The sequence below is a fragment of the Haliaeetus leucocephalus genome, unplaced genomic scaffold (assembly GCF_000737465.1).
Source record: "Haliaeetus leucocephalus isolate CR32 unplaced genomic scaffold, Haliaeetus_leucocephalus-4.0 Scaffold328, whole genome shotgun sequence".
NCBI classification, from domain to species: Eukaryota; Metazoa; Chordata; class Aves; order Accipitriformes; family Accipitridae; genus Haliaeetus; species Haliaeetus leucocephalus.
This window is the reverse complement of record NW_010972764.1, coordinates 4,804,806-4,831,487: the sequence shown is the minus strand read 5'-3', so window position 1 is coordinate 4,831,487 and position 26,682 is coordinate 4,804,806. Positions and strand designations below refer to the sequence as shown.

Sequence of the window (26,682 nt, the reverse complement as noted above, 5' to 3'; positions counted from 1 at the left end):
CTATAACTGGGGCAATCCCCTCTTGGGCCCCTAAAGGCAAGCGGTAAGGTTTGACGTTGGTAACTAAAGAGGGAGGAAGGAGGGGGGCAGCTTGCAATAAGCTGAAACTTGGAAATTCCCGTCCAAAGGCCCACACCTTTCCACCATTATCAGTCCAAGATCTTCCTTTCAACAGGTCTAGTCCCAGCAAATTCACTGGGTATTCTCCGAAGACCACTATGGTGACTTTATGGGGGCTGATGGGGCAAGATATTAATAGGTCCCCTCTTGAATTCTCGGTAAGCCTTCTGATAAACATCCACCCTTCGCCTACTGAGGATGAAGGAGGAAGTTTCCCGCCTCCTTTTCATTCTGAGACCCTTCCAGGGGAGGGGCCGTAGCAGAAGTAGGTTTCTCTGGTCCCTCTCCAGAATGCCAACTTTTAACTAATAATTCCAGTTTGTCAGTGGGCTGTCCATCTATTAACGTCTTTGTGATTCCCTTCTGCAACCCCAAAATCCACAAACTGTTTCTTCTTTTTTTATGTTTCTCACTAACATTTATCCGACCTCCATGATTCATGGGAGGCGTTGTTTTCTTAGGTCCCGACTGCTGCATCGGAATCCTCCACTCCACGTGCCTAATAGCTTTAAAGTCCCCCCTATCAGAGGGTACTGGACCGCACTTTCGCCCATAATTAATCAACTCCTGAGCCACCTCCCCTCACGTCCAGACTTTCCGCTCTCTGCAATTACGATTGGGGGTTACTACTCCTTCTAGAGAGGCAACAGCTCTTTCCCCTTTCGACAGACTGGCTATTTGTCCTTGTAATTGAATCCCCATTGGTTTTAAGGACTCCAGGAACCCCTTATAAGAGGGGTCATTCTCTCTGGTTCTACTGGCGTCATCATAGGGGCTTCATGGCATGGCTCTAACTCCCTCTCATACATCATTTGCAAACAAGCTGCCTTTTGAACACTCTCTATTATCTGGTCCACAGTTCCCACCATGGCCAGTGGGTCTCCCCTCTCCAAGGGGTTCAAGCCTCCAGCCCAATAGGTCGCTCGCTGTGTGAGTGACCAAGGGGCACGATAGTTTCCCGTGGTTAGGGAAACACCAGGTCCCCAATACCCTTCAGCTTCCTTTTCTGTCAATAAAATCTGGCCACCCCCGGTAAGTGAAACTCTCCAAACATACTCCATCTCCGACTCCTTAGGAGTCCGGCCATACTCTTTTTTTAATTTAGACAATTTGGTGGCTGTAAAGGGGACTTCTTTTGTTGTTATTTGAGGAGCCTTGTCCTCCTTATCTTCATATGAATATTCGGTTTTAATCAGTGGCCGCAGTGGGACGGATAGCTTATCCAAGCAATCCCGCCAATCTTTTAGCTGGGACAGGGGCTAAGTTGGCGTTTTCTCCTCTGTCCTTCCTAGTGCATTATTGAATCCCTTTTCTGACATATCCTCCGCCTCTTTCATCAGTCTTTCATATAACTCATCTCCGAGTTAACGGGCATTAGCCCTTTCCTCCTCTAATTGCACCTGCAGGGTTCTAACCAGGTCTTGTAACAACACAATGATTTGGCTTTCAGCTTTATCCTGTTGTCCCTTCTCTTCCACAGCAGCTAACAAGGCTGCACCTAATACCGCACAAAACCAGATTTTCCTTTGCTCAGTGCCTCGGCCTGCAAGGCAATAATTCGGTCCACAATCAATTGCACATTATACCAATTTTTTCGAGCCCACTCCAAACCCAGCAGTGAGGGTTTAGCGGCTTGTTCATCCAAAACCGTTAACAATACTTTAGAGTCATTCTCCATCCCGTCACACTTTGGGAGCGGCCTTCTCGAGGGCTGCCTTATTTAACTAATTATAAATTTCAACGTCCCGCTCCCTCTCCCCAAGAGCTGCCTTGCTTTAACTATGTCTTCTACTAATTAAAACCTTGGTATCAACACTGTCGCTTAAGGTGATCCTGCCCGCCACGCCAGTTAAAACGTCCCGTTCCAAGAGTATGGAAGGGAAAATAAAAATTGGATGCACCCGAAGCAAGACTGAGACACAAACGAGGTCCAGCGTTGATAACCAAGGGTCAGTTGACTTTATCGCTTACCAAAATAAAGAAAAAAAGAGGGAGGTGATAAAAAAAAGGGAGAAAAGGTAGAAATTTTTCTCCAAGCCCCCCAAGTGATAGTCACCACCGTGGGTCCAGCGGCGTCCCATCGATCCTGCTGGGCGGCGGGGAGGGCTGGCCGGCGGCCCCGCTGAGGCGCTTTACGGCCGCTTTTCAGCAGTCCTGGTCGTCACGGCAACGGCGCTTCCGCCTCGGGGGGCTTTGGCGCCCAGGCGGCCGTCAGGCGAGTCCGCGGCCCGGCCCTGGGCGAGGAGGCCTCGTCCTCTTCCTCCTCCTCCTCGTCCTCTTCCTCCTCCTCCTCACCCTCACCGGGGGGGCGGGGGTCGTTAGTCGTAGCTTTGCGGGCTGCCACGGACGGCTGCCGTTGTCACGGTGACCGTGGGAGGATGAGGGGCGACCGACCCGGCCCCGCTGCTTGCCTCCCAAGCGCCGGGCCAGCCCGAGCAGGTCGGCAGAGCCAACGTTAAACGTCCTTGCCTCGGCCCTTTGCGCCTCCGCTGCCTGTTCGCTCCGTTTTGACGAAGTAAAAGGACCCTCGGGGCTAACAGCAGCCGAAATTCCCTCAAAATACAGACCTGAGATTCATCGAACCTACCTCCTAATTTTAACGGAGGTTTGCCCAGGGTGCGGGCGAAAAATAGATTACTTTTTAAGGGAATCGGTCACGGCGACAGCCCAGCAGACTCATTCCAGGCAAACTTCGCCAAAGGAAAACAACCTTAAAGTTCCTGACGAGCCGCTTAAACCTTGTCACAGGCAATATTCAAGTCTGACTGCGCGGTCACCTCTGTTGAAAGTAATGAAAGTACACTGTTTGGCGATCAGAACGTTTCAAGAGATGCAGATATATCCCCATCCTTTAATTTTGTTGGATTCAGGATAACTTGAAACACTTTGTTGCTTTAGACCTTCATGTAGACCTGTTGTTTACTCTTCAGTCCTTTACACTTAACTGTACCTAGCACAAGGAGATACAGGAACTAGCATAGGACTGTTGTCCCAAAAGTGGGATGGTTTACCCGGTGTGAGAAACGCTGATACACGCATCAAGCAGAGGTATTTTATTCCAATTCATGTTTGCACAAAGATGGGGGCTAGGTCGTAATCCCCAAAGCTAGCACCCCTCGTACCTAAACGGGCAAGCAGTTTATACAGTTCAGTTATAGATACTTAATTTCCAAAGTTCTTCTCCAAAACTATTACTGGTAGTCGCTTATCTACCACAGTTTCTATTGGGCTAAAGTTTTCCCCGCTTCAAATGAAAGGTACAGTGTTCTTTTATTCTACAGCGCATGCTCAAGGAGAGTGGGGCGGGTAAGTCTTTTCGGTCTGGAATTGAGTCGGTGGTCATGATCTCCCCCTGCCGCCTTTATCTTTACTCCAGTTACCAAAGATCTTTGCTGACTTCATGCCTATTAGCAATTATTCAACTTTTGGGCGGCTCCTGGGGTGGGATGTTCCCTTCTTATCAGTCTGTTCCTTCTTCTTCAGCGGCACAGTCGTTAGCAAGGCATGCATTGGTTATACAGAGGGTATCTTGTTTGACAAGAACTTTGGTGCCCTTTTTAAGGTGGCTTAAGTACATAATTTCTTAAGTACATCAGGATAACCTTAAGAGATAGAAGAATATGATAATACGGAGAGCAGAATATGACAGTATGGAGAGCAACTTCCTTTAGTATATATGAAAAGTAATCATAAGAAGGCTATGTTCAGTTTAATTTCACTTATGCCAAAAGAAAATAAAATGTCTAGAAGTCACTGCCAAAGAGAACTGAGAAACAGAGAGAGGCTTTCCAGAGGCAGAAGTCAGAGCCAGTTTGATTGCTAATCTACTAATAAACTCCTTTATGCAAGGAGATAATTGATTTTATCAGTAAATATGTCTAGTTACCTTATCAGAATAACAATATTTTGTGTAGGTTAGGGTAATTTTACATTGTTAATAACAAAATAAAATAAGAGATACCTTCCTAGATATGGTTAAGCTGTATTTTGACCTGCTGTTACCTTTGAATCTTCTTTGAAAATTAGTCTCTGAATTTACAGAAGCAAACCTTTCCTAACTTACATAATGGGTTAGCTACCTGTTGGGTTTTTAAATAACACTCTGGTTTTTAAATTTGAACACTTTCTGTTCACTTAATTACTAAACTTACATGTTCAGTATTGCTGTAAATCTCTATTATTATAAATCTCTCATGAGATACCATTTGCTATTATTGTTTATTTATCCAACATAGGCGCATTTGAAAATTCAACTTACCTTTTAAAAAAACATATGTTGCTATGAAGGCTTAAATTTTGGGAGGTGGATTGCCTGAGGTCTTCTGGTTCCCTGGTGATTAATGTTTATGATTTTTCTTTTTACTTATTGTCCATGTGTTCGCCATTTACAAAAACAAATTACTCTTTTTTGTGTGTGTGTGCGCGTGAATGGTAACATATTGGTCAGTGGTGAATGTATTCTCCTTCGTATGCTATCACAACACAGACACTCTCTCAAGTATTAGAAACTATACCCATCTTACAGGTCTTACTGGAATATTAAGTCTCTCTCTTCATAATCCTATTAATTAGCTAATTTTAGCATGGCAGGCTGAATACCCAGTCCCAATAGAATTGTTCTCTGACTAAGGCATGAGTCCAGGATGTCTGGGTTATGTGTCCCTTTTTGCCAAATTATTCAACCTCTTTGTGTGTCACTTTTTCCTTAAAATGGGAATAGCACATGGAGTGTTTAAGGATATTTAATGTTAGGAAAGGGCTTTGAGATCCTTGCATAAAAGATGCCCTAGAAAATTACCACCTTTAGACTTTATAGGTTCTTATCCATGAGTGGTTTATTTCCAAAATACTGTAGAGTTCCAGGTACCTGTGTATACAAATCGTTTTCAGTATGTTTTATAAACTGAAAATAAAAACCAACCCTAAATCTCCTTGAATACATCATCAGCTCTAACCAAGCTTGTGCTACACTCGGTTTTGAATTAAAAGGGTTTTTCTTGCTTTTGAGTTAAAAGAGTTTTTCTTGCATTTGAATTAAAAGGGTTTTGAATGAAAAGGGTTTTGAATTTAAAAGGGTTTTATACAGAGATATGGCTAGAGATGTAGAGGTAAGTGAACTGATGCTAGGCACTGGGAAGCCCATGTAAATTAGCCCAGACGGAGAGCCCTGGGGATGTGGTTATATCAATATTTCCCACCGCTCAGAGTGCGTTCTCGCAGTGCACACCCGGGCACAGGTACTGGGCTCCCACAGGTGTCCGCGCTGGCTCCCCGCTGGGGTTTAAGTCCTCGTGCTTCCAGTGGGGCCTGCAGGAATGGGGATGAGCACTGGCTCTTTCAGCCCCTGCCTTCAAGCTGTTGGGTTACACTTAATTTAAAATGCTAGCTTATTTTAGGGAGAGTTTGTATCAAAGCTGTTCTGTAACATGCTGAGGTGTGGTGTTTAACCTATGTTAGCTTGGAATGTCAGCTTGGCTTGTATGTCATACCACTGAAAATCACCTTATTCTTACAAGCAGAACTCCATTACGTTAGTTGTAAACCAATTTAAGTGCTTTATAGTACCATTAAGCTTTAATTTAAGTTTGGAGAAGTCTTTAAGAAATGTAAGAGGTATGAAAATACCAACAAGTGAATATAACACCAAGGTTAATGAAGACTGCATAGCACTGATGAGTTGAATTGCTGACCTGGAGAACAAGCTCATATCAAGAAGCTGAAGGAGCAGTGGGGATGGGAGCTCTGCTATCAAAGCTATTTATCAAAATACATTAATGACACAATGCATAAGATATCTGAAGTATTGCTACAGTTTTATTTCCCCGTGGGCCAAATCCTGTTGCTATTTTCACAACAAAGAAAGGAAAAAAAGTGTTTACCTGAATGGGAATAGTAGGATTAGTGCATTCTCATGGGGAAATGAGAAGAATGCAGAAACACAAATGCTGGTTATGCATATAGATGTAAATTTGATGGGGAAGGTAATTCACTTTCCCATGTTCTTTTTTGCCATTTGGTATCCGGTGAATGTTATCCAAGCACTTAAAGCCCTGGAAAAATGTGGGCAGAATTATTAATTGTTAGTAAATAATTTCTTATTGTTTCTGAATTGATCAATTTCCAAATAGATCAAACCCAAAGTTGGTTAGCTAATACAAATGTAGATTATCCCCCCAAAAAGCTTTTTTTACTAATCTTTTTACTAACATTATGCACTATAAATAATTCAGCCCATTTGCAAGAACATGAAGTGAATTTTGACCTCCCAAAAGTAAATTTAAATTTGCTCCTGGCATGAATAAGAAAACAATTAAATTAATAAAAAGAAAATCACATTCCCTAATATAAAGCAGGATCTGGACTTTATTATCCCACACAGCAGATGAGCTGCCTTAACCACCAAACTGTTGGTTCTTTTGGCACATGTCTTCCTCGTTTCCACTGACACTTTATTCTGGACTGAAAATATAATTAAATACACTATACTTTTTTCTTTAGTGTATGCTTTAGAAAAAGCATTTTGTCCAACGAAATTTTTTTTGAAGCTTCTTACAAGTTTCTAATCCTGTGACTAGAACTATTGAAGTGAATCTCTATTTTAAACCTTTTGGTTACAACATGCCTGGATCTTGCCTTTGTCTCAAATGCGCATTTTTTTTCACATCGCTGTAGGAGGTCCCCTGCTGCTCCTCAGTGCTTGGAAGAACAGCTGGGGGGATAGAAGACACGCAACCTCCCCCCACCTCATTCTGCTCCTAGGCATGGATCGAGTCAGCTGGATCCAACACTCTGCATCTTCCTGAGCAGACCTCAGAAGTAGAGTAGCTATGCTTTTAGGTGGCTGTGGGCAAAATCTGTTTGTTTGCTCATTTGTTTATATTTAATGCCGAGCCCCTAGCACTTCTTTGCACTTAACAGAAACTACCAGAAGTACTAGTAGAGTACTCTGGCTTCTTGCTGAAGTAGTGCCTGCCAGTGGAGGTGATATCTGGCTTCTAGAGGAATCCTGATAAGGCATTCTTCCAAGAATTGTATATCATATTTCAAAGGTAGGTCTGATCCCTTTGGAGATGTAGTTAGAGCATGAGGATGCCCACGCCAGGTCAAGTCCAGAGTCCACCCGTGGAGCCGGTGGCCAGGGGAAGGCAGGCGATTTGCTCTCTGCGCCGGGGTCTGCGTCGCAGCCTTCCTCCCTGCCCGGCGTGCGAGTCACGCACAGCCACGTGCTGGCCGTTGCTTGTGCCGAGGCCCGCCGGGAGACGGGGCCACATCTTTGGCTTGGTGAGAGGGCTCTTTGGCAAGGAGACCATCTAGGAGCTGCCCAGCAGTCTCCGTAGGGCACCTTCTTCTGCAAGCTCTGCGGGTTCCACATCTGGGATCCCCCCGGGGAAACGCAGTGGGGCAGGGGAAACAAACACCGCCTCTGTGAGCGGTGGCAGACCCACCCTGGGGGAACCTGACAAGACGCTTTCGCTTTGCTATCATAATTTTAAAGAAGAAAAAGTAGAGGCAGAGAGTTGAGGGAGACCTTTGTCCTCCCTGCCTTACTGGAAAACTTAGAAACAAACATTGCAGACGTGCAAACCAACCAACCAAATTTTCAGTGTCAGGTGAGGTGTGACCCCTGTCCTGTAGTTTTAATTAAATGGGTGGATTATCTTTGGACTGGACTGATGTTTTCAGTTGATTTTAAACTCCACACTGAAATTCTTATTTCAAAGCAGCAAGACTGTATTTGCCCTCGGGTATAAAAGCCTTTGGATCCTCTTGTAATGGGAGATAAAATAGGGAAAAGAGATTGTCATAAATACTTCTCAAACTCTGTGATTAATAACCTGATTTTAGTTTTGAGGCCAACATGCTAAATTTTAACATGAGATCTGTTGCAAGGGATAACTGACCCCAGAAGAGACATGGGGGATTATTAATGGATGCCTGTGATCTGCTTGCCTCGTTTTTCTGAGCCTTCAAGTCCAGAGATTGAAATTCAGAGGAATTTTCCAGATGTGGCCATCGTTGCACATCAGCTTGCAAGGTTCTTAGGTGACTCCTATGCTTGATTTATTATTACTTCATCTTTTCTATTTTGCTTATTACTCTTGCTTGTGTACTTTTGTATTTTCTTTCTACAGTGGATACCCCAGACTCATTTTTCAAAGGCAGTCCTTTTGCTTGCTTCAACAATAATAGATCACAGCCTCCTACTGCCTTTTGAGTTAAACACAAATTTCTGCTTTACAACTTTGGTCCACCTACAACTGAAAAATAGTGAATTTGACACATGTAGAACCCTTGTATTCACAAATAAATAATGAAGTGGCTGGTTACTCAGCCAGCATGCAGCAAATGCTACAATTTAGACAGCATGGGTAAACTTTTTTTTTCCTCTGTACCATCTTTACTTTTGTTTCATGTGGAAGTATTTATCTTGGATAAATTAGTAGCCGATTGGCTCTTTAGTACTTAATATTTCATAAACACTAATGCAGATATTCCTCAATTGCTCTAGAAGCTCTTAGCCTGATTACTAGCTCCACTGGCTATAGAGAAGAAGAGGGGATTATTATTTATAGTTTTAGTACTGGGGAAAACTCCAGTTGCTAGTCTCCTCAACACAAAATCCTAGCGTAGCTAATCCAGTGGGGGTGGGGGGAACAACCTTACTGCATTTCCAGCTGCAGTCTCTCTAAGAAATCACAAAATCAGCAACGGTGTTTGCTATAAACAGCGACTATACAAACAGTATAACAGTAACTGTTCCTCTGTTGCCTCCACATTTGTGAGAGTTCCAGGGGAACAATTTCTCCCCAAAGGGACTTCATAAAGAAATTTGATTTGTCTTTGAAAATGTTATCTATTGAAAAACATTTTGTTGTGTATTAAAAATAAAATTTTAATATAATGATTTTTTTTTTTCCCAGTTAAGTGAACAAGCTCTTGTTTGAAAAATAAACTTGATGGCTAGGAAACCTTGAGAGACAGAGCTTGGTAGTGGTCAGGATTGGTTTTCTAACAACATAGCTGCTTTTAGATGTATTGAGAAGTTGGATAAACTTGTGTCAACATCCGAGAAGTATTATTTCTACATAGGATGGACTGTTCACAGAGGTTTTTGTGCTTCCTTTCCCTCAGTTTTTCCCACCTTACAAGTGAAAACTGAGTGCATAGGAACTATGGGGTTTTTCTCAGAGCTGAAAGATCAGTACATTTCCATGTCGGCTTTACAACTGGGTTTTTTGTTATTTTTCCAGCACAGACCGGCTAGATACCTTAAACTTGGTGGTTGCTTGTGCTGCTATAAACATCTGGCAGGGAAGTCTGCTGAAGGAGAGTCATTACTGTGTGATGACAAAATTAAAGACTGCACAAATGGAGAAAATTAAGGTTGCCGGGGTTACCTTAAGGCATTTCCTGTCGGCTCCGTGCTTTGCTCTGCAGACTGGTTTGTTCATTTTGATATGGCATCTGTATGTACGTAAGCTTCAAGACTTTAAAACTGCAAACAGAACTACGTCCTAAAGTGAAAGGTCCCGAAGATAATTCTCCCCATCTTTTTTTTCATGCAACAGTTTCCCAGCTGTTCTCACCACGGATGAGGAGCCGGTGCTGCAGAAAGCAGCTGCATTGGGAGGCTTGGTCCATCAAGAAGATTCAGTAAAGGATTAGGGCCTGTCAGTGAAGGAAGTTGTTTTTCTCTGTCTTGTCTTTGCTTAGGATGAGTTGCAGGAAAGAGTATCAGCTAAAATTTTAGGTCTTTAGGTTTGTCAGGGACACCTTTGCAAACAAGGTAATCTTTCCTTTGAGGATCCAACTATGTAAATGGATGCAGGGACGCAGCATTGAAGGCCTTAATCCTCCCACACATCTTACTAAGTCCCCGTGGGAGTCAAGTGTGTCTGGCAGCGTGCCGGCAGACCTTCTTAGGGAGTTGCCCAAGGTCGGGAGGAAAATCACTGGCAAACTCGCGTGCAGAATTCAGGTCTCCGCTTCCCGCATTGCATAGGCATACATCGTTTTGGTGATGCGGATGCACTGTTAGGGTTAGGCAGTTCAAAAAGCATGGTAGGTCGCTGATCCTCATAAAAATGCATGCATTATGCTCCATTAGACATGTAGATGATATTATGAACAATGTAGAACGTTAAGCATGGGCATAAGTCTCTGCAGTGTCATAGAAAACTTAAAGTATGAACTGCACACAATGAACAACTGAATTATCTTCCACTCCAGATTTTTATGGCCTGAAGATCATGTTTGTTATTCATATATATTTTACACATCTTAGCAATGCCTGAAATAGAAGGCAGTAAGTGGGAAGAAGGCTGACAGATTTTTTTCCAACACGCACATTTTAAAATGTTACCGTAATTTCTGTTTAACACACCGTCCTGACACAGTGGCTACTCAGACGGGTTTTGCCTTGTCTATGCCAGTGTACAGTGCTTTTTGATAGATGCAGTTTCCACATTTTTTACCACCAATTTCTTCTCTTGGAGAAATATGATTAGTATTAAAGAAAAAACAAAGTCAATATAGCACACAGCCATCTCGGTAGGAGCTTTATTATTGCATTTTCTGATTTGACTTTAGTTGGTTATTTTAACAATAAGTGAGTCTGGGTTTTGTATCTGATACATCAAAGACATCCTTTCAAAAAACCTGAATCTTCAGAAAACCCCAAACCTTCAAAAAACCCCACTTTTCTGCATTGTTGTAAAGGCTTGACATAAATTGGACCATGATTCACTTTTGTGAAATTTTCCATTGACGTAAAGGGGACTGTTCATGTGCTTAGCACTGAATGTATGTTTACTCTGAAAAATCAAATCAAAGATTAAAAATTAATATGGCTTTTTTGTATTGATTTATTTTCCTCTGAGCAGTTACACTCCAGAGGAACTAATTCACTGAAATTAGGTTATTCTCTTATGCCAGTTTGTGCTCTTTCTCCTAAAAAATCATCTGTAGATGAGCTGGTGGTGAAAAAGGCATACTATCGCTACGGGGAAATTATCTGAGTTTGCTAATCCGCTTGGACTAAGGTCATATGTCCAACAAGCTGTTTGTTCAATGGATGTTTACAGTCTGAATAAGTGCTTTCTATGAAAGGTTAAAATTGTAAATCAGGCAGATGTGGCTTCCATTTTAAAATGGAAGGTGGCCTGTAGGTTCTTTGAAATGCTTTTCAACATCAGACCTCAAAATGGGGTCTGAGATCTTCTGGTCTGCAGAGACTTTCCCTACTGTTTAATTACTGCTAATCACACCAAAACAGAGCCAGTGTCATGAGCATTCATTTCACTTTGTGAAATCCTGGACTTGCGAGCACGGACTTTGATGATGTGCAGTGCCCCTGCACTAATTGCAAGGGAATTTCAAGAGCAATTTTAATTTGTTCCTTGGCTATGATCATACACAGCTGTTGTAGTTCTGCACCTGTACAATCTGTTCTCAAGTGCCAAATTCTGCAAGTCCTGGCTTTTGCAGCCCTGGATTCTGGGGTTTCATTGCTAGCTATTAGATTTATTTAACCCTTGCTAGCTATTAGATTTACTCAAACTTTTTGATGTGGCTTGATCTTCAACATTTTCAGAAAGCTACAAAAATCTTAAATTGTGAGCATTGGGAAGACAAGATGAGGTGTAGCTCATCCAGGTGTAAATTACGTAAACTCTATCTTTTTTTGTTGACGTTTCATTAAAGTGTGGGCAGGCATTAAACGATACGACTGAGTCACGCTGACAAGACGTGCGGAGCGTGGTGTGCTTGGAAATTGTTTGGCTGGCTGGCGGTGGGAGTCCTGCTGCCCCGGTGACTCGCTGGCACTGGGCTGCACCCACTGGCATACTGGCCACTAACACGTAACTGGTCCTTCCCCTTGGCTTCCAGGTCCCCTGACTCTATGTGAAAAAAAATACTATGTTAAATACCTTTTCTTTCCATGTTAGAAATGGAAGGAGCCATGTGTGTGGTTACTCTGATATATCCTTGCTGAGAAGAACAATTCCCTTCTGTACTGTGCCATGCAGTACAAACTGGGCAGGAAAGTGCAAAGTGGATCATCAGAAGGACTAGATTTCCGAATGAGCTGGCTTGCCTCCGCCTTTAAAGAAGGCAGAAATCCTTTCTCCCGGGGTTGTGGTGGCCAAGGTGAGACAGACTGCCAGTGCCTCCTGGGAATCTGCATCAGTATAAACGAGTGTCAGGACAGGCGTTACACCACATCCCAGATACACCATTTCTCCACCCAGAAGGTTAGCACAGACACTTCCACTGTCGGGTTAAGCCAGTTCGCTGGCCTGTAAACTTGTGTGTATCATGAATTGTCCCACGTTTGCTTTTGCTGACTTTTCCGCAGGCGGCAGTTCAGTGATAATGTAAAATAGAACAGACAGAAATTAGGAGTCATGAGCCTTAAAATTGCAGCTGAGCCAATTATTATAGTTGCCACTCAAAGCAATATGGCCCAGTATGAAGGGATGTGAGGAGTCACAAAAAGGAGGGAATGATGAAGCAGGATGAGTTGAGAGAAGGGAATCTGGGCAAGGAGGTGTATATGTACCGATATTTCCTCACGTAGAGCTTGTATGTAAAATTGCAAGTAAGGTGGAAGTTAACAGATCTGTAATTCCATTGGGATTTTAGTGAATCAGGCTTCTCTCCTGTGGTTTATGACATTACCTGAAGCTTTTGATAGAACGGCAACCCTGTAATTCACAGCTGGTTGTAATTCATGCATGATATAAATATGTCAAGGGCTTTCAAAGGTACTGTAAACTATAAGAGCACCATTCAAAATGTAAAATAAAAATCATGACATTGTTTATAATTGGACAAGGTACTGGCATCCATTAATTTTCATAATATATGGGGAAGATGAAAACTCATATTTAGATGTTAGGTGCACATGTAAACATACATGGTGAGTATCATTTCTTAAGATCATTCTGTGCTAAACAAGAGTGTCTAATTTTTTTTTGCAGATCTATATCTGTGCATCTCATTGCATAGATTGTTGCAGCTCATCCGTGCGTCGTGAGATTCTGAAGCATCACAAAGGTATGTATTCCAGCAAACTAGAGTATTTATATATAACAAACATAAAGGACATCTGTCATGCTAGCTGTCACCTAGCAATAACCAAAAGCAGTAAATAACTGATCTGGGAATGGGTCAGTGGGTATTTCATTGTCCCTGAGCCCAATCAATAACGGCTTGTTTGCTGTATCTCTTGACATCTTCCCTGGAGTCAATGGTGTGCTTTATTGACCTTAATAACTACTATAATAAATCCAGTAGAAATGAAAAAACTCTGCTTTCTAATGAAAATCTGATAGCTTCTCTATCGTGCTGTCCTATGTAAAGAGCTATGTTCATTCTGCCCTGTCCCCCAGGACGTTGTCATTAGATATGTTGCAAGATTATGAACTACCACAGAATTTTTTATTAGGTTCATCTCGTAGCTTTTCTATACAGTGGTGTTTCTCCCAATCTCAGTTTTCATCTTTAATAAATTGAATCCAGTTTGCTTCTGTCTTTTATTTTTATGACTTCTTTAACTGAATGGATTTATCGTCGGGGAAAAAAGTGTAAGTGAAAGAAAACTAGGTCCCCATTGTACCTGATCACTTTTCTGTTTAAGTAAATTAGATGATCATCAAAAGTCTTATTCAGAGATCAGTTCCCCCATTCTCACTGCACAAGTATCAGCACAGGAAGCAGCTCTGAAGTGCACATTTTCCATCGCTGCGTAACCAAAGTACCTAAAGCTATTGATTTTGAGAGATCTTTTAAAACATAGTTTACCTTCACAATTATTTGGTCTCCAAGTCATTAGGTATAAGTATGGTGATACCAGTTTTGAGATGTGAATGTTTAAGGGCTGTTTCAGAATTTCTATATTGGCAGTGTTTTCTTCATTTCACCCTAGTTTAGTAGAAAGAGACCATTTGCTGATTTTGTATAAAGTCTGTACTTACAGACTTTAAAAATCTGATGTTCTTTGACCGTCACTACTTGGATGACCTATTCATGTCTGCAGATCTCAGTCTCGTTGCCATCTCTGTAGACTGTGAAGCTCCTGACAAAGCACAGCTCTCTAAAGAAATCCCAGCTGCTTCACAAGCTACAAGTGTACTTATGTGCTACTATCAGGAATATTCAGTACTGACCCTTCGTGGCAGGCTTCCAAGCAAAAACTGGATTGTATTTAGAAGCTGGGTTGCACCTTGTTAAGTGAAAAATCTTCCTAAATACTTCATTTTGAAAGATTTCAAAAGCTGAATACTGCCAGCAGTTGAGTCAAGAAAACATTTGCTGGTTTGTATTTCTCCATTGCATAACGTCCAAGTTTGAGTCAGGCTAATTAGACATAATGCGCCCTTTTGGGCTGCTGTTTTATCATGGTGAGCATAAAGACCAACTGCAAAAGATGTCATGAGATTACTGTACTGTGAGCACTGATGCCATTCTGTCAGCATTTCAAATTTTGCTACAGAGCAACATATAGATAAGTCTAAAGCTGAGGTCAAAGCAATTTGACAATAAACTTTTACAAAATGAAGACAATATTCTCTTTGTTGGCCTGTTTCTCAAGATGAGAATGCCTCAGTCTCCATTCTGTTTCCTGCTGGCATTATTTTTTGGAATATCAATTCTGCCTTTGTGAATTTTTTAGGAATAGTGTAAGACTGGAAGAAGAAAACTTCATGAATGGATCTGATGTAGTTTGGACAAAAGATGCTGGGGGAGGACTACAGAGGAAGAAGTGGTCACTGTGAGTGTCCTGATCATGCCATCCATTGTATAGTCTGGGTAATTTAAGGTCACTCAGAAAACAAAATCTCCCATTCCCCCAAAACCAAAAAGAAACCATTTTGACTGGCAGTTTTAAAGCAGTAGAGACCTCTTAATTAGAAAACACTCTTGGTATGTATGAACTGGGAAGCCTTACAGCGAATTTATGCTCTTACAGACCGACCCACTCCCTTGCTGGGCCAGCACAGCATTGCACTTTGCGGTGGCACCTCACTGTCACATTGCACGGGTTAGGGAGCAGCTCTCAGAGCTCAGGTAGGTGCAGAAGAACACCACGGGACCCAGAGTGTAGCACAAAACCTTCCTCTTCAGGGGCTCCACACTGCAGCACAGAGGATAGGCATGGCTTAGCCAGAAGTGAAAGGATTTATGGATTTGCCCTGCTCGTGAAGCAGCGTGCACTAACGAGCAGTTGCAGACTGAGGCTTCAGCAGCAGCTACTCGGCTGAAATTGGAGCTACTTTCCCACTGCATCGCTGTTCAGAGTGCAGTCCAACTGTTCGACCGTAATTTGTCTCTCAGTTACACAGCTGTAAATCCCAGCACATTTCTAGCAAGACTGCGGGAGTAACTTCCAATTAGATAAAAATAGCATTGGGTGTATTTCATAAACGTTGTTATCTACTGTAAACATTTAAAAAAGGAAAGATTTGAAAATTAACATTTTAAATTGCTCACACATCACTTCAGGTTCCTGGGTTTTATTGCTAAACGGTAGTTAGGTGTTCTAAGGGCCACCTTAGGCAAGATTACTGTCACTCGATCCAGTTCAGTGAAGACTTAAGCACAAGCTGATCTTCACGCAGCTGAGACATCATGCCAAGCCAGACGTGTAGTGTGAAGTGTGAGTCTGTGAACCGCTGCCCGGACTGCCTGCTGTTGCGTACGCACAGGACTCCCTGCCTTAGCAAGGGCTCCAGGGAGTTCCAAAGACCCACTCGCAGGGCAATAATTTGGAAACCAAAGGTATGTAGTAGCAAAAGTAACAAAGAGGCGGAGGTGAGCATGTGAGGAATGAGAAGAAAACCCTAGGAGTGCTTCACCAGGTTCCTAGCTTGGGAGCATCTTGAGGCCATCTTTTCACTGCATGCATAACTAATTTGCTCAACAGAACCCTGCTCAGACTTTTCAGACAATTAACATTTTACATCTAAATATGGAAACCTTTTCAAAGTTTCTTCAACTTGGGTCCTTTTAAAATCACTTAGAGTATTAAGAATTACTAAATGTTGCTACAGAATTAAAATTGAAAAATGCATACTTTTTCTGTACGATTAGTTACGCTTTTAAAGCCAGATCACTATCTTGCTGAGGTCAGGCCATGTATTGGGAAAACATAAAATGACAATTCTGACAAGTACTCTGACAAGGAGAACTCTTTATCATCTCACTGTTGGGAAGGTCCGTTTCCTACATGCCACATCCTTAGTGCAGCATGAAGGCAGAAGAGGCCTTACAACTGCTACCCCATTTCAGCAGCGTCAGTGTCACACAGTGGAGACGTTGCAACGATTGTGACTGCTAGAAGGTCCCAGTAAACATCAAGCACAGTGGCAGAAGAAGGTGACTTTCAGTATAAGGTTTGAATTATTTATCTCCTTTCCCTAAAGGCAGGTGCTTTCCACGGCAGTAATCCTGCCACCTGAGTAATAAGAAGAGTTGAATTTCTAATCAAGCTAAAACACTCGAGTGTAAACACAGCACTGAGCCTAAAATGTGCAGCCCTTTCACCGATCACTTCCCGGGAACAGAAGAAAAACAACAGCAAGTGTGTTAGCATTGTGCAAAGAGAAGGGGCAGGAATTTACATCAGAGACAGAATCTGAAGGCAGGCTAGATGGCTGCAAACAAACCATGCTGGCAGGCTCCTCAGCTCTGCTTCTCGGACCACGGGTGAGGTCTGTCTGTGCCCACGGCTGACAGATCCCTCCTTGCAGGGACAGGGTGAAGTGCCGACTTGCAAAGCCAGTCCTTGGTCTGACTGGTGCGAAGGGACTCGAAGGCTGCCGAAACCCTGATCGTTCCCTGTTAGAAAGTCTCGCCGGTAGCTGGATAACCTCATGAGATGATAACTTGGTCCCTTTTAGAGAGTCCTAACTTGGGCGCTTTGCTGCCCGTGTTTCTTAGTGTTGCAACAAATGGCAACTGGATCTGGAAGCTTCCTTATGTAAAGAAAAGGGAAGAGCTTCCCTGGTTCCAGGATTAGTGGCTCAGGATGGGTCCCAAACCACAAGCACTTCAGTCATCGAGTGAGTCAGTATCCTCTGAGGATGCCATTAATAACAGGAAAGACAAAACATACAACCCTAATTTAGCACACATTTTGTTCTTAACACACTCAGCTTCGTCTTTTGACATTTATTTTTTTAATGTTGGCTTTTTCCCCGCGAAGGGATTCACCTATTTTTCTGAAGATAAGAGGAAACCTTCTCCCAACGCTTCTAGACAAGAGCTGATTCACTAAATGAACTTACAGAGCTGAACTACTCATCCCTTTCAACTAGTAAAGTTTATTTAGGTCAGTCAGCAGCAAAGGCTGCTCTGAATTCAACCAGATATTTTTATTTTTAGTCAGGACAAAATATCCTCCAGATTTGTTGTTACCACGAAATTTAGTCTAGATCAGACTTTAGAGATTGCTTCTCCCAGCCAAGGCAGAGTCATGCTGCCAGATTAGCATTCAGTAGAGCAACAGAAGCGGCAGTGCTTCACCTGTGCGCAGAGCAAGGGCTCGATTTCCTGCAGTTTTTACTCTGATAACTGTGACTAGGAGGAATACCACTATTCGGCTCACCCTCCAGATGTCAGCTGGCTCTTCTGCCAGATTTCCCTCCATCTAACTTGATTCTGCTGGGATTTTCACACAAATACGTTGGTCTTGGCTTCCTCTCTGAAGAGGTTTCCACTTGCTTTTGAAGTTTTTAAACTTGGAGGAGAATTTTTGCTAGATGCAGAAGGAATTAGCTGTGCTGCCGGCTTTCTAGAAGGCTTTGGAATGCTTCTGAGTAAAAATCTCTTGCAAAGATTCAGTAGTTTTCTTAATGGAAAAAATTACTGACATAATAACTGAAGGGCAAAACCCACTTATACCGCACTGTTGTATTCAAACTTCTGCCCACATACACAAAGAAAATATTTCCAGTTGTGGAATTCTGAAGTAGTTAGGGAAAAAAAAAAAGATAAAATAAGGGTCACTAGTCACTATGTTCCACTGTATCTGGAATTCTACCTATTTGCATCAGCTGGGCAGAAAAGGCGTGAGGTCCTGGTAGTGCACTTGCTTGGATGCATCCCCACAGGTGTTAACTGTTTTGAGAAAGATTTTTGCAAAGATCCAAACGCAAGTTATTTCCCAGTTTCCCTTTGAAAGCCCATTGGAAGTAGCGGGCTCGCTCCTGTCACGTTGTTGAAAAATACCTGGTTTGCTGCTGTGTTTGTTACTCAGATGTTAATGACTGTATTTATGGAATTGTTCTCTACTTCATTTTCTGTTTACAGTTTGCTGCTGCATCCTGTGTAAATCCTGTAATTCATTGCAAAAGAAAAGAATAAGCATTGCTACAGTTTTACGGGTGTTAGGGGAATGGTATACAGTAGAGCAGTTGGGATAAGAATCAAGGGAAATAGAAGATACGGTCTTATATATCCTTTAACGAGCCTGGAACTAAACATCACTACCATGTCTTTCCAGTCTACTAATTGTCATATGCTGCAAGTGAAAACAAACACCAAATATTGCTTCAGGCAGAATGCATGCCAAGAACATAGCTAGCACTGGGCTTGCTAACTTCCCCAGCTTCCTCTAACATCTCAAGCTGAAGTGCTTAGTATCTGTGTACACAAAACAAAGGTTTTCCTATTTCTAAATAGGGACATAAACTACCTTAGCAGCCTTTGATTCTATTCCGGGACAACAAGCTGATGTAAGCCAGGAACTTTGCTTTTGTTTGTACCAAAGAAATAGCATGTTTATTCACTTGAATGCATTCAGTAAATAAGCAAACATATAAAGTTATAGTTCAACAGAGACCCAAACACATCCTAAAATTATACACGAATAAGATATTAAAGCGTAACAAGTGTATTTGGGCAAAAATTTAAGCTACCAAAATCAAACGGATCACATCAATGCAATACCAGAGAAGGTTTTGAGAAGATTTCAGGCAAGATTTGTTAAGTAGTAAATGTGATTATGAAAGGATACAATGACCAAATTTCATTTTTTGTATTATTAAATGCAGTTTTTAACACACTTCCTAAGAACATCCGCCTCTACAACGTGTAGGTTCACAGCATTCTGAGTGTCTCACTAAGACTGTGATATTGTCATTTAAGTCCACCCAGAGTTTGTGGGAAATTCTGTCTGCTTCGAAATAAGTATTTTGCTCTCCTGTGCTATGGTGGGATTGCTTGATTTCAAACACAGGAAGGAATCTAGGGGCAAAGGGGAAGAATATTTCTTCCCATGGCAGATGCATGGAAAGAAACTTCTAACAGAAGGGCACTCACGGACAGTATTAATTAACCCTCAGGCTGATAAAGTCTAAATATCTGAAAGGTATAAACTTTCTCTGAAGCGCAAGAGGCTGTGAAGGTTCTTCCTCCTGGCTCTTTGAAGTTGTGAGCTGGTACGAGTAATAAATGCTAGCAGCAATGCAGAGCACCCTTGTCGTTGCACCTCTCTCTATTGCAAAAATATTTGTTTGCAAGGTATTTATCTGAACCTGCTCAGGGAACTGGTCCAAATCAAAACTTTTCTCTGTCAAGTTTTTGTTTTAAGAAAACAAAAAAACCCCAGAACTCAAACCAAAAGAAAAAGTTTGGATCAGTTCCCCCATCCCGTTTGCCGCACTGACCCGTGGCGACAGAACGGCTACGCTACACAAGCCAATGGTGCAGGGAAATAGGAGCGTATCCGTAGAGTGAAACATCATTTTGGGGACCCGTTGTCCATCCTAGGCGCCCTTCAGGAGGCTGTACTTCAGACTAGCTCTAATCTCGTCCTACGTCCCGATCGCCCTTTAGCCAGCAAGAGTGTTTCTGCAGCGTATTTTTTATCTTCGTTTCCTACGGAGGGCACGCAGTTTGCACGCTCTGGGACTGCTCCCCAGTGTGAGCTGAAGCGCGAGAAGTGGGAGAGACCTGGAAACTCACTTCTGAGGTGCCGAGCTACAGCGCTAATGTACCCTTTGCACGTACCACAGCTGAGGGAGCAGTAAATGGTGGGGATAGAGCATGGGCATTGTTTAATCTGGCCTGACACCACAAGTGAGAAGGCAGCCTTTGAATTATATTTGCTGACTGAACAGCTGCAGTGGCTTAAGGTATGACTGGCCCTCGCTGGGGTTTGCTGCCCTTTTACCGAAGCTTTTTCCTTCCGTAGTACCGCCAGTGGCAAGCAAAGCGTGGGTGTTCCTTGTTTGCCTCGGTAGAAACGAGGATGACCTAGTTTAAATTGCTAGGGGAAGTGTTTTGAACTAACCTGGTTTACGCGGCACCGAGGCAGCAAATGTGCCCTCGTGGGTTCCCCCGCTGGGCTCTGCTCGGGGGGTGGTGACCTTCAGAGAGGGGTAGCAATGTTCTGCACGGCTCTGACTACCTGATAGGTGAACATGTGCATAAACTGCGACTGCAGGGTTTGCAACGAGAAGCTGCCTTTAAACACATGTCTTTAAACAGGCTTCCTGGGTGAAGACAAGGAAAACACATTCGCACTTTGATTCAGAAGATGAGAAAAGCTTTCATTGCTTTTTATGCTTTTTCTTATGCTTTCCACTGTCTTTATCCCTTAGCTGATTCTAAGCTTTTTGATAGCTTTTGTCTGCCACTCCTCTGTTTTTCTTCCAGCAGATATCTTCATGTGATAAACCAATGTTCTTGTACAATACAACTTCCTCTGTTGGTATCTTCTCTAAAAACTGATAAATAGAATTAAAATTAATAGGTTGCACGTAAGAGAAGAAGAGCCAGATTAAAAGATGCCGGCAAGGAAGAAATGCCGCAGCGGTCTGAAATGAGAAGAAGGGTCGATGAGGCTCAGACAGCCAAGGGTGACAGAAGCTGCACGTAGGGAACGTGAGCCGGCCGCCACGAGCAGTGGTGCTGCCTGGAGGGCCCAGAAGGAAGCAGGTCGCTTCATGATACGAGGGATGGAGTGAAGAAACAGCCTAGGGATCATAAGCAAGGGAGAGCAAGGCAGTGCCTGGGGGGCTGAGTAGAATTCAGGAAATAGGTAAAAATATGGGGAGGTAGAAATCTGTCCATCTTCATGTGAGTGCTGCCAGCTGTTAAATCAAGAGGTGGCTTGGCATCATGGGGAAAAAAAGGCTGAGTTCTGTGAAACTGTATTTCAAAATCTTGTAATAGAGACCGCTTTCTTATGTGGAAAATAAAACTTGGAATCTCCCAGGTAGAGGTTCTGGTCAGAAACCAGGTATAACATCATGTACTTAATGCACTTCGCCAGACCCTAAGAGGGTTAAATGCACTGTCATATGGCAATCCAGCTCCATGGTAACAGTTTTGGATTTATACATCCCAAACAAGGAATCGGCCTCCTGGTTTGGATATGTGGTCAGCCCAGCAGCACGGAAGGTATCACATCCATGGTGTCTGTGATTCTTGTGTGGGACCACTACCGCTGTTATTTTTTTCTCATCCAGGACTCCGTAAAAGTACTTGCACTGAAACTACAGTCAAGGGAATTAGGGTGTAAGGAGGTCAAAGTGATGGAAGAAGCTGTTGGGATCCAGAAGAGAGAGGGAGGCTGACAAAGCCAAGAAAGTGTCTCCCAGCTGTTTTTTCTTCATTCCTACTGGGAGGTTGTTTAGATAAAAAGAAAATGTTGAAATGCCTTTATGTTATAGTAGCTATAAATGAAGCTGTTAGAAAAATCTGCCGGCTCTTCACTTTTTATTTATTTATTACTCCTAGAGGTTAATAACTAAAGTTCATCTGTGAGCATGAATAATTCATTTGATCCATTGCTTATGACGCTTAAGGGCTAGGCTTGTCCTGGCAAGATGTAGTTCAGCATAACAGGACCTAACGCTGAAGCACCTCGCATCTCACGGAGTTCACAACTGCCAGTCAGACACTTAGTTCCCGGTGCAGCACACGGGGAGAGCTGGCTTATTACAAGCAGGATTCAGAAGAAGAGGAAGACTGTCCAGCCCTGTTGTTGGGTATTCATTTGAAGAGAATCCATTCATTATTTTGAAAGCTAGGACCATGACCTGGAACTGGCTTTGAAACCTGAGCACATGCTTGCGAAGGAGTTACGATGGGCAAGAACGTGAGGAATCTGGGTTTTTTGCTCTGCACAGATAGTGACAATTTTGGCTGGAGCAACCTTTTCTTTCATTGTATCCTTCAAAACTTGTGTGGTAGCAAATTGTGCTCTGTGCTAGCAGTCTGACTGTATGCTGTCACCCACTACAGAAATAAATATTTGTTTCTCCAGTAACGCCTTGAGCTTGAACTCTGAGGTTTTGTTGGACAATGTCAATGCCAAACATCTTGTCTACCAAAAGTTAGTTAGGTGAAACGTTAGTGGAGCTCGCAAGTGCAATAGCAGCCCCGGAGAACAAACACAAGTAGTGGTTAAACTCCTCTTTTGGAGTAAGTTTAAAGAAACAGGAATTCTTACCAGAAATGTAGACCATATGCAAAGCCACTCTGAAAATGAAGTATACCGTGGACAAAGACCCCGTGGGGAAAAATCTGAGAGCAAATTTTAGAGAGAGCACTGGATGAAATGAGGCCTGGAGCTGTGAGCAAAGAAACACACTGCCTCATTTTGGTGAGAAGAGAACTTTAATTTAGGCTCCTTTTACTTAGTAAGATTGAATTAACTGAATAGATCATTTAATTCTTTGACTGAAAACAATCCACATGTCCGACAGAAGGGGTAGCAGTGCTGTGGGGTAAGGCAGGTAACCTGCTTCAGCGCAGTCAGTAGGGAAGGAAAGCTTCTCCAGAGGGTGATGCAGAGGGAAAGCTTTTGTGCAATAAACCTTTTGTCAGGCTTGCAAAAGCTAAAATCAGTCACTTCAGTGATACCGCTGTGGAAGAATGGCAACTCAGAAATCAGGTAAGCCAGGCAAGAACAAAGCATCACATGCATGTAATGAAAACTCATCAGCCTTTTTAAAAAATCACAGAATATAAAGGTTTTTAGCACAAAGATGCTCCCCACAGGTTTTGTATTAAGGTTGGGGCAATTGAACAAGTCTTTGCTTATTGAACGGGGAGCAGGATTTGTGAAATGCACAGAAACCATCATCATGAACAGTAAGAACCAGTAAAGACGTGGGACTTGCAACAGAACAACCTGTTTGGTTTCAAACACGGTTACTGTCACGGTCCCGAGGGCACCACCAGCCCTGACCGTCCCTGACCACCCGCCTCCCCAGGGCTCCCCCCACCTTGCCCATGCGTCCTAGAGGTACTGAATGAATTAATGGCTCGTTGGGATGCAGTCATGTCTGCGAACTTTGTAATAAATGCGGGTGCAATAAATCTTTAAAAAAAGGTCCTACAAATTTGGTCTGTGGAAATTCCCTGTGAATAAACACAGCTCAGGCAAAACATATGATTTGTAAATAACTGGGCTTCAGCCAGTAAGTTGGGTTTGCCTCTAGAGCAGAAATAGAGAGAGCTGCGTGCCATGGGACGTTTCCAGTCGTTGACAGAGACAGGAGTAGTTAAAATCTGTTTTAAAAGTCCAGGGTCTTATGAAAGTTGCAGCTGCTAAGATTACTTTGGAGCTAGGGAAGGAAGAGACGTCTGTCTTCTGTCAGACATTTTGGTCAAACATGGACTTTAGCAACTACTGGTAGAGGGAAGAAAGGTCAGAAAAGCTGGGTGAAGATGCGACCTGACCCATGTAACGCAGCGAATTTCAGTAAGTGAGGAATATTAAAACGGTCTAACAGTCCAGCTGAGAGTAAAGCCAATCTAGCAAATGCCGAAGCTGTACTGCATGGAGTAAGAGAGAGGCTGGGGGAAAGGGGCCCTGTCCTGGTTTCGGCTGGGATAAAGTCAGTTTTATTCTTAATAGCTGGTATAGTGCTGTGGTTCGGATTTAGTATGAGAACAATGCTGATAACACACTGATGTTTTAGTTGTTGCTAAGTAGCGCTTATCCTAAATTAAGGATTTTTCAAGCAAGCAGGTGCATAAGAAGCTGGGATGGAGCACGGCCAGGAGAACTCACCCGAACCAGGCAGAGGGATCTTCCATACCACAGACCGTCATGCTCAGTATAGAAACTGGGGGGAGTTGGCTGGGAGGGACAGATCGCTGCTCAGGCATCGCTCAGCGGGTGGTGAGCAATTGCATTGTGCATCACTTGTCTTTTCTTGTCTTTTATTTCATGCTCTTTTTGTTATCTTCATTACTATTATTTTATTTTATTTTTTAATTTCAATTATTAAACTGTTCTTACCTCAGCCCACGAGTTTTACTTCTTTTTTCCAGTTCTCTCCCCCATCCCACTGGACAGGGGGGGAGTGAGCGAGCGGCTGCGTGGTGCTTAGTTGCCGCCCGGGGTTAAATCACGACCGGCCCGCTGGCCAGCCAGCTCACCTCACCACCGACCACCCGCGCAAGCTGGGGAAGACCTTTCTGGCCAGAGAGGAGGTGTCTCATCGGGGACGTGGAGGTGAGCCTTTGGTCCATTCCTGGTCCTCACCCGGGCTGAAAACTGAGCCGGCCTGCATGTGAGCAGCTTCAAAAGGAAGTAATTTACCTTAGGCACACAATCAGCAAAGGCATTTCTACCGATTAAAAGAAAATTGGAGCTGTGTAGAACTGGCCAAGTCCCCAGATGTTCATAGATGTAGGGAGCTTTGTACAGCATATCTGTGGGGTTTTCCAAATTCCAAAACAGTTGCATAAAATGAGTAAGAAACTAGTTTGGGGTCATTTTCAGAGCGGGAAAAGGAAACGCTGTGTTTCAAAACCCCTTTCCTATGAGACACAGATGCTAGCCCTTAAAAACTGCGAGCGGGACTGCCACGAGAAGACAAAGAAGGAGAGAAGGAAGCAGCTTGTTGGAGTGACTGTACAAACTGCTCTTCCCTTCCCCTCCGCTCCCCAAATCCCTCTTCCTAGACCCCTCCTGCTTGTGCTTCTTTGCAGTTGTTCTAAATCCTAATAAAAGTCTTAAGAGTTACTCAGTCTTTTGCAATACATCCACACCACAAGAGAATACTCATTCTTTCTGCAATGTATTTTTAGGCTGCATGAAACTGGCCCTATTCTGTTGGTAAGGGTTTCTTGTCATTTACTGAAATGCTCATTTAAAAAAGCACAGGCTGCTTTTATTGGATGACAGATTCAAGGTTTTCATGAATTCCTACGTTGTTGTAGTTCGTAGACCTGAGTACGTGCAATGCAGTAGCCAGACATGCACGTTACATTCCAATAGCATGGTGTCAAACAAAGTACTCAATCAGAAGTCAAAATAACTTAATAAATACCTCTGATCTGACTCAGCCCTCCCCAAATTAGGGCTTGTCTGAGTGGGGAAGCTTTCTGGCACAGTGACTGTGGAAAAAACCCTATTCCCCTGGAGTAACTTTGGAAGCACGGTAGTTTGGAATAGAGTTACAGAGCTTCCACACTGGGATTTATACCATATAATCTACAGTGGAACAGCTACTTAGGCTAACTCCACTGCGAGTTGGTAGTGTGTAGACAGGCGAATTCAGGTGAAATCCTCTGCAAACCTTGAGTTTCAATGCAACCGTAGGAAGGTACGACCTGTATTCCTGGGGCTGGAAGATGGCCATGTCCGAGGCAGTTTTCCTGAAGGCTTCCCCCCACCTTGTTTCTGTCGGACGGGGTGGGCAGCCGCAGCCCCCACGGAGGCTCTGGCAGGTACCCGTTCGACAGAAAGTCCCTCTGGTGCTGGTTTGTCCCAGCTCCGACCTTGACAGCACAGCAGTTTGCCTGGACATCGCCGGGTGAACCTCCATGATGAGCAGAACCCCGTTTTGGACATTACGTATCTCAAAGCCAAACCTCTTTTGCGTGCTCTCCTCTTTGTTCACATTGTTGTATTTTTTTGAACACAGAGATGAAGGAAGAATGTTTTTCCTTGTGTAGCGTATGTATTCTTAAACTTGCCTTTTTAGCGGTGCTTGTTGTGCTTTACTCGTCAGCTCCTGTGACACCTTAAGAAAAATGAGAGTTGCCCCCTCGTGATTATTTCTGGTGTCGAGGGCTGGTCTCCCATATCACTCCTCACATGCTCAAGCTCCCGAAGCAATGTTCGGATTCTGCCTGCGACCAAAAGACCGAATCCTGCGTTCACTTTCTTTATGGCTGCAACTCATTTTTGGTACGTTTCTTTCCACAACGTGAGTGAAATAAACCCGCGCCTGCAAGATTTGATTCTCCTTTGCCGTGTTCCTTGTTACTTACGGCAGGGCAAGGGTGCAAAATGACAGAGAGGGAATATTTCCCCCCCCAAAAAAATGAAATTCTGCTTTGCAAAACTGTAAAGGACTGGAGCGAGCTGCTGAACGAAGCCTGGTGGGTGCCTAGGTGGCCCGAAGGCGACTTTATCCGCGCCTCAGTGGGAAGCAATGGCTGGTGGAGTTATGTGTTTAGTAAAGGAACACGGGTACGGGAAGGAATGGCTGTTGGAGTATGCGTTTAGTAAAGGAACACGGGTACGGGAAGGAATGGCTGTTGGAGTAGTTTAGTAAAGGAACACGGGTACGGGAAGGAATGGCT

The 26,682-nt window shown here is 43.3% G+C and overlaps 1 protein-coding gene across 1 annotated transcript in view; it reads right to left on the bottom strand.

The window, feature by feature from the left end:
- Window positions 1-309: 309 nt before the first annotated feature.
- Window positions 310-26,682, bottom strand: part of LOC104834288 — a 41,970-nt gene continuing 15,597 nt past the window's right edge. Inside the window, 3 exon segments of the mRNA XM_010571477.1 lie at window positions 310-839; window positions 842-1,337; window positions 2,416-2,687. Coding sequence (XP_010569779.1) covers window positions 310-839; window positions 842-1,337; window positions 2,416-2,687 — 1,298 coding nt within the window.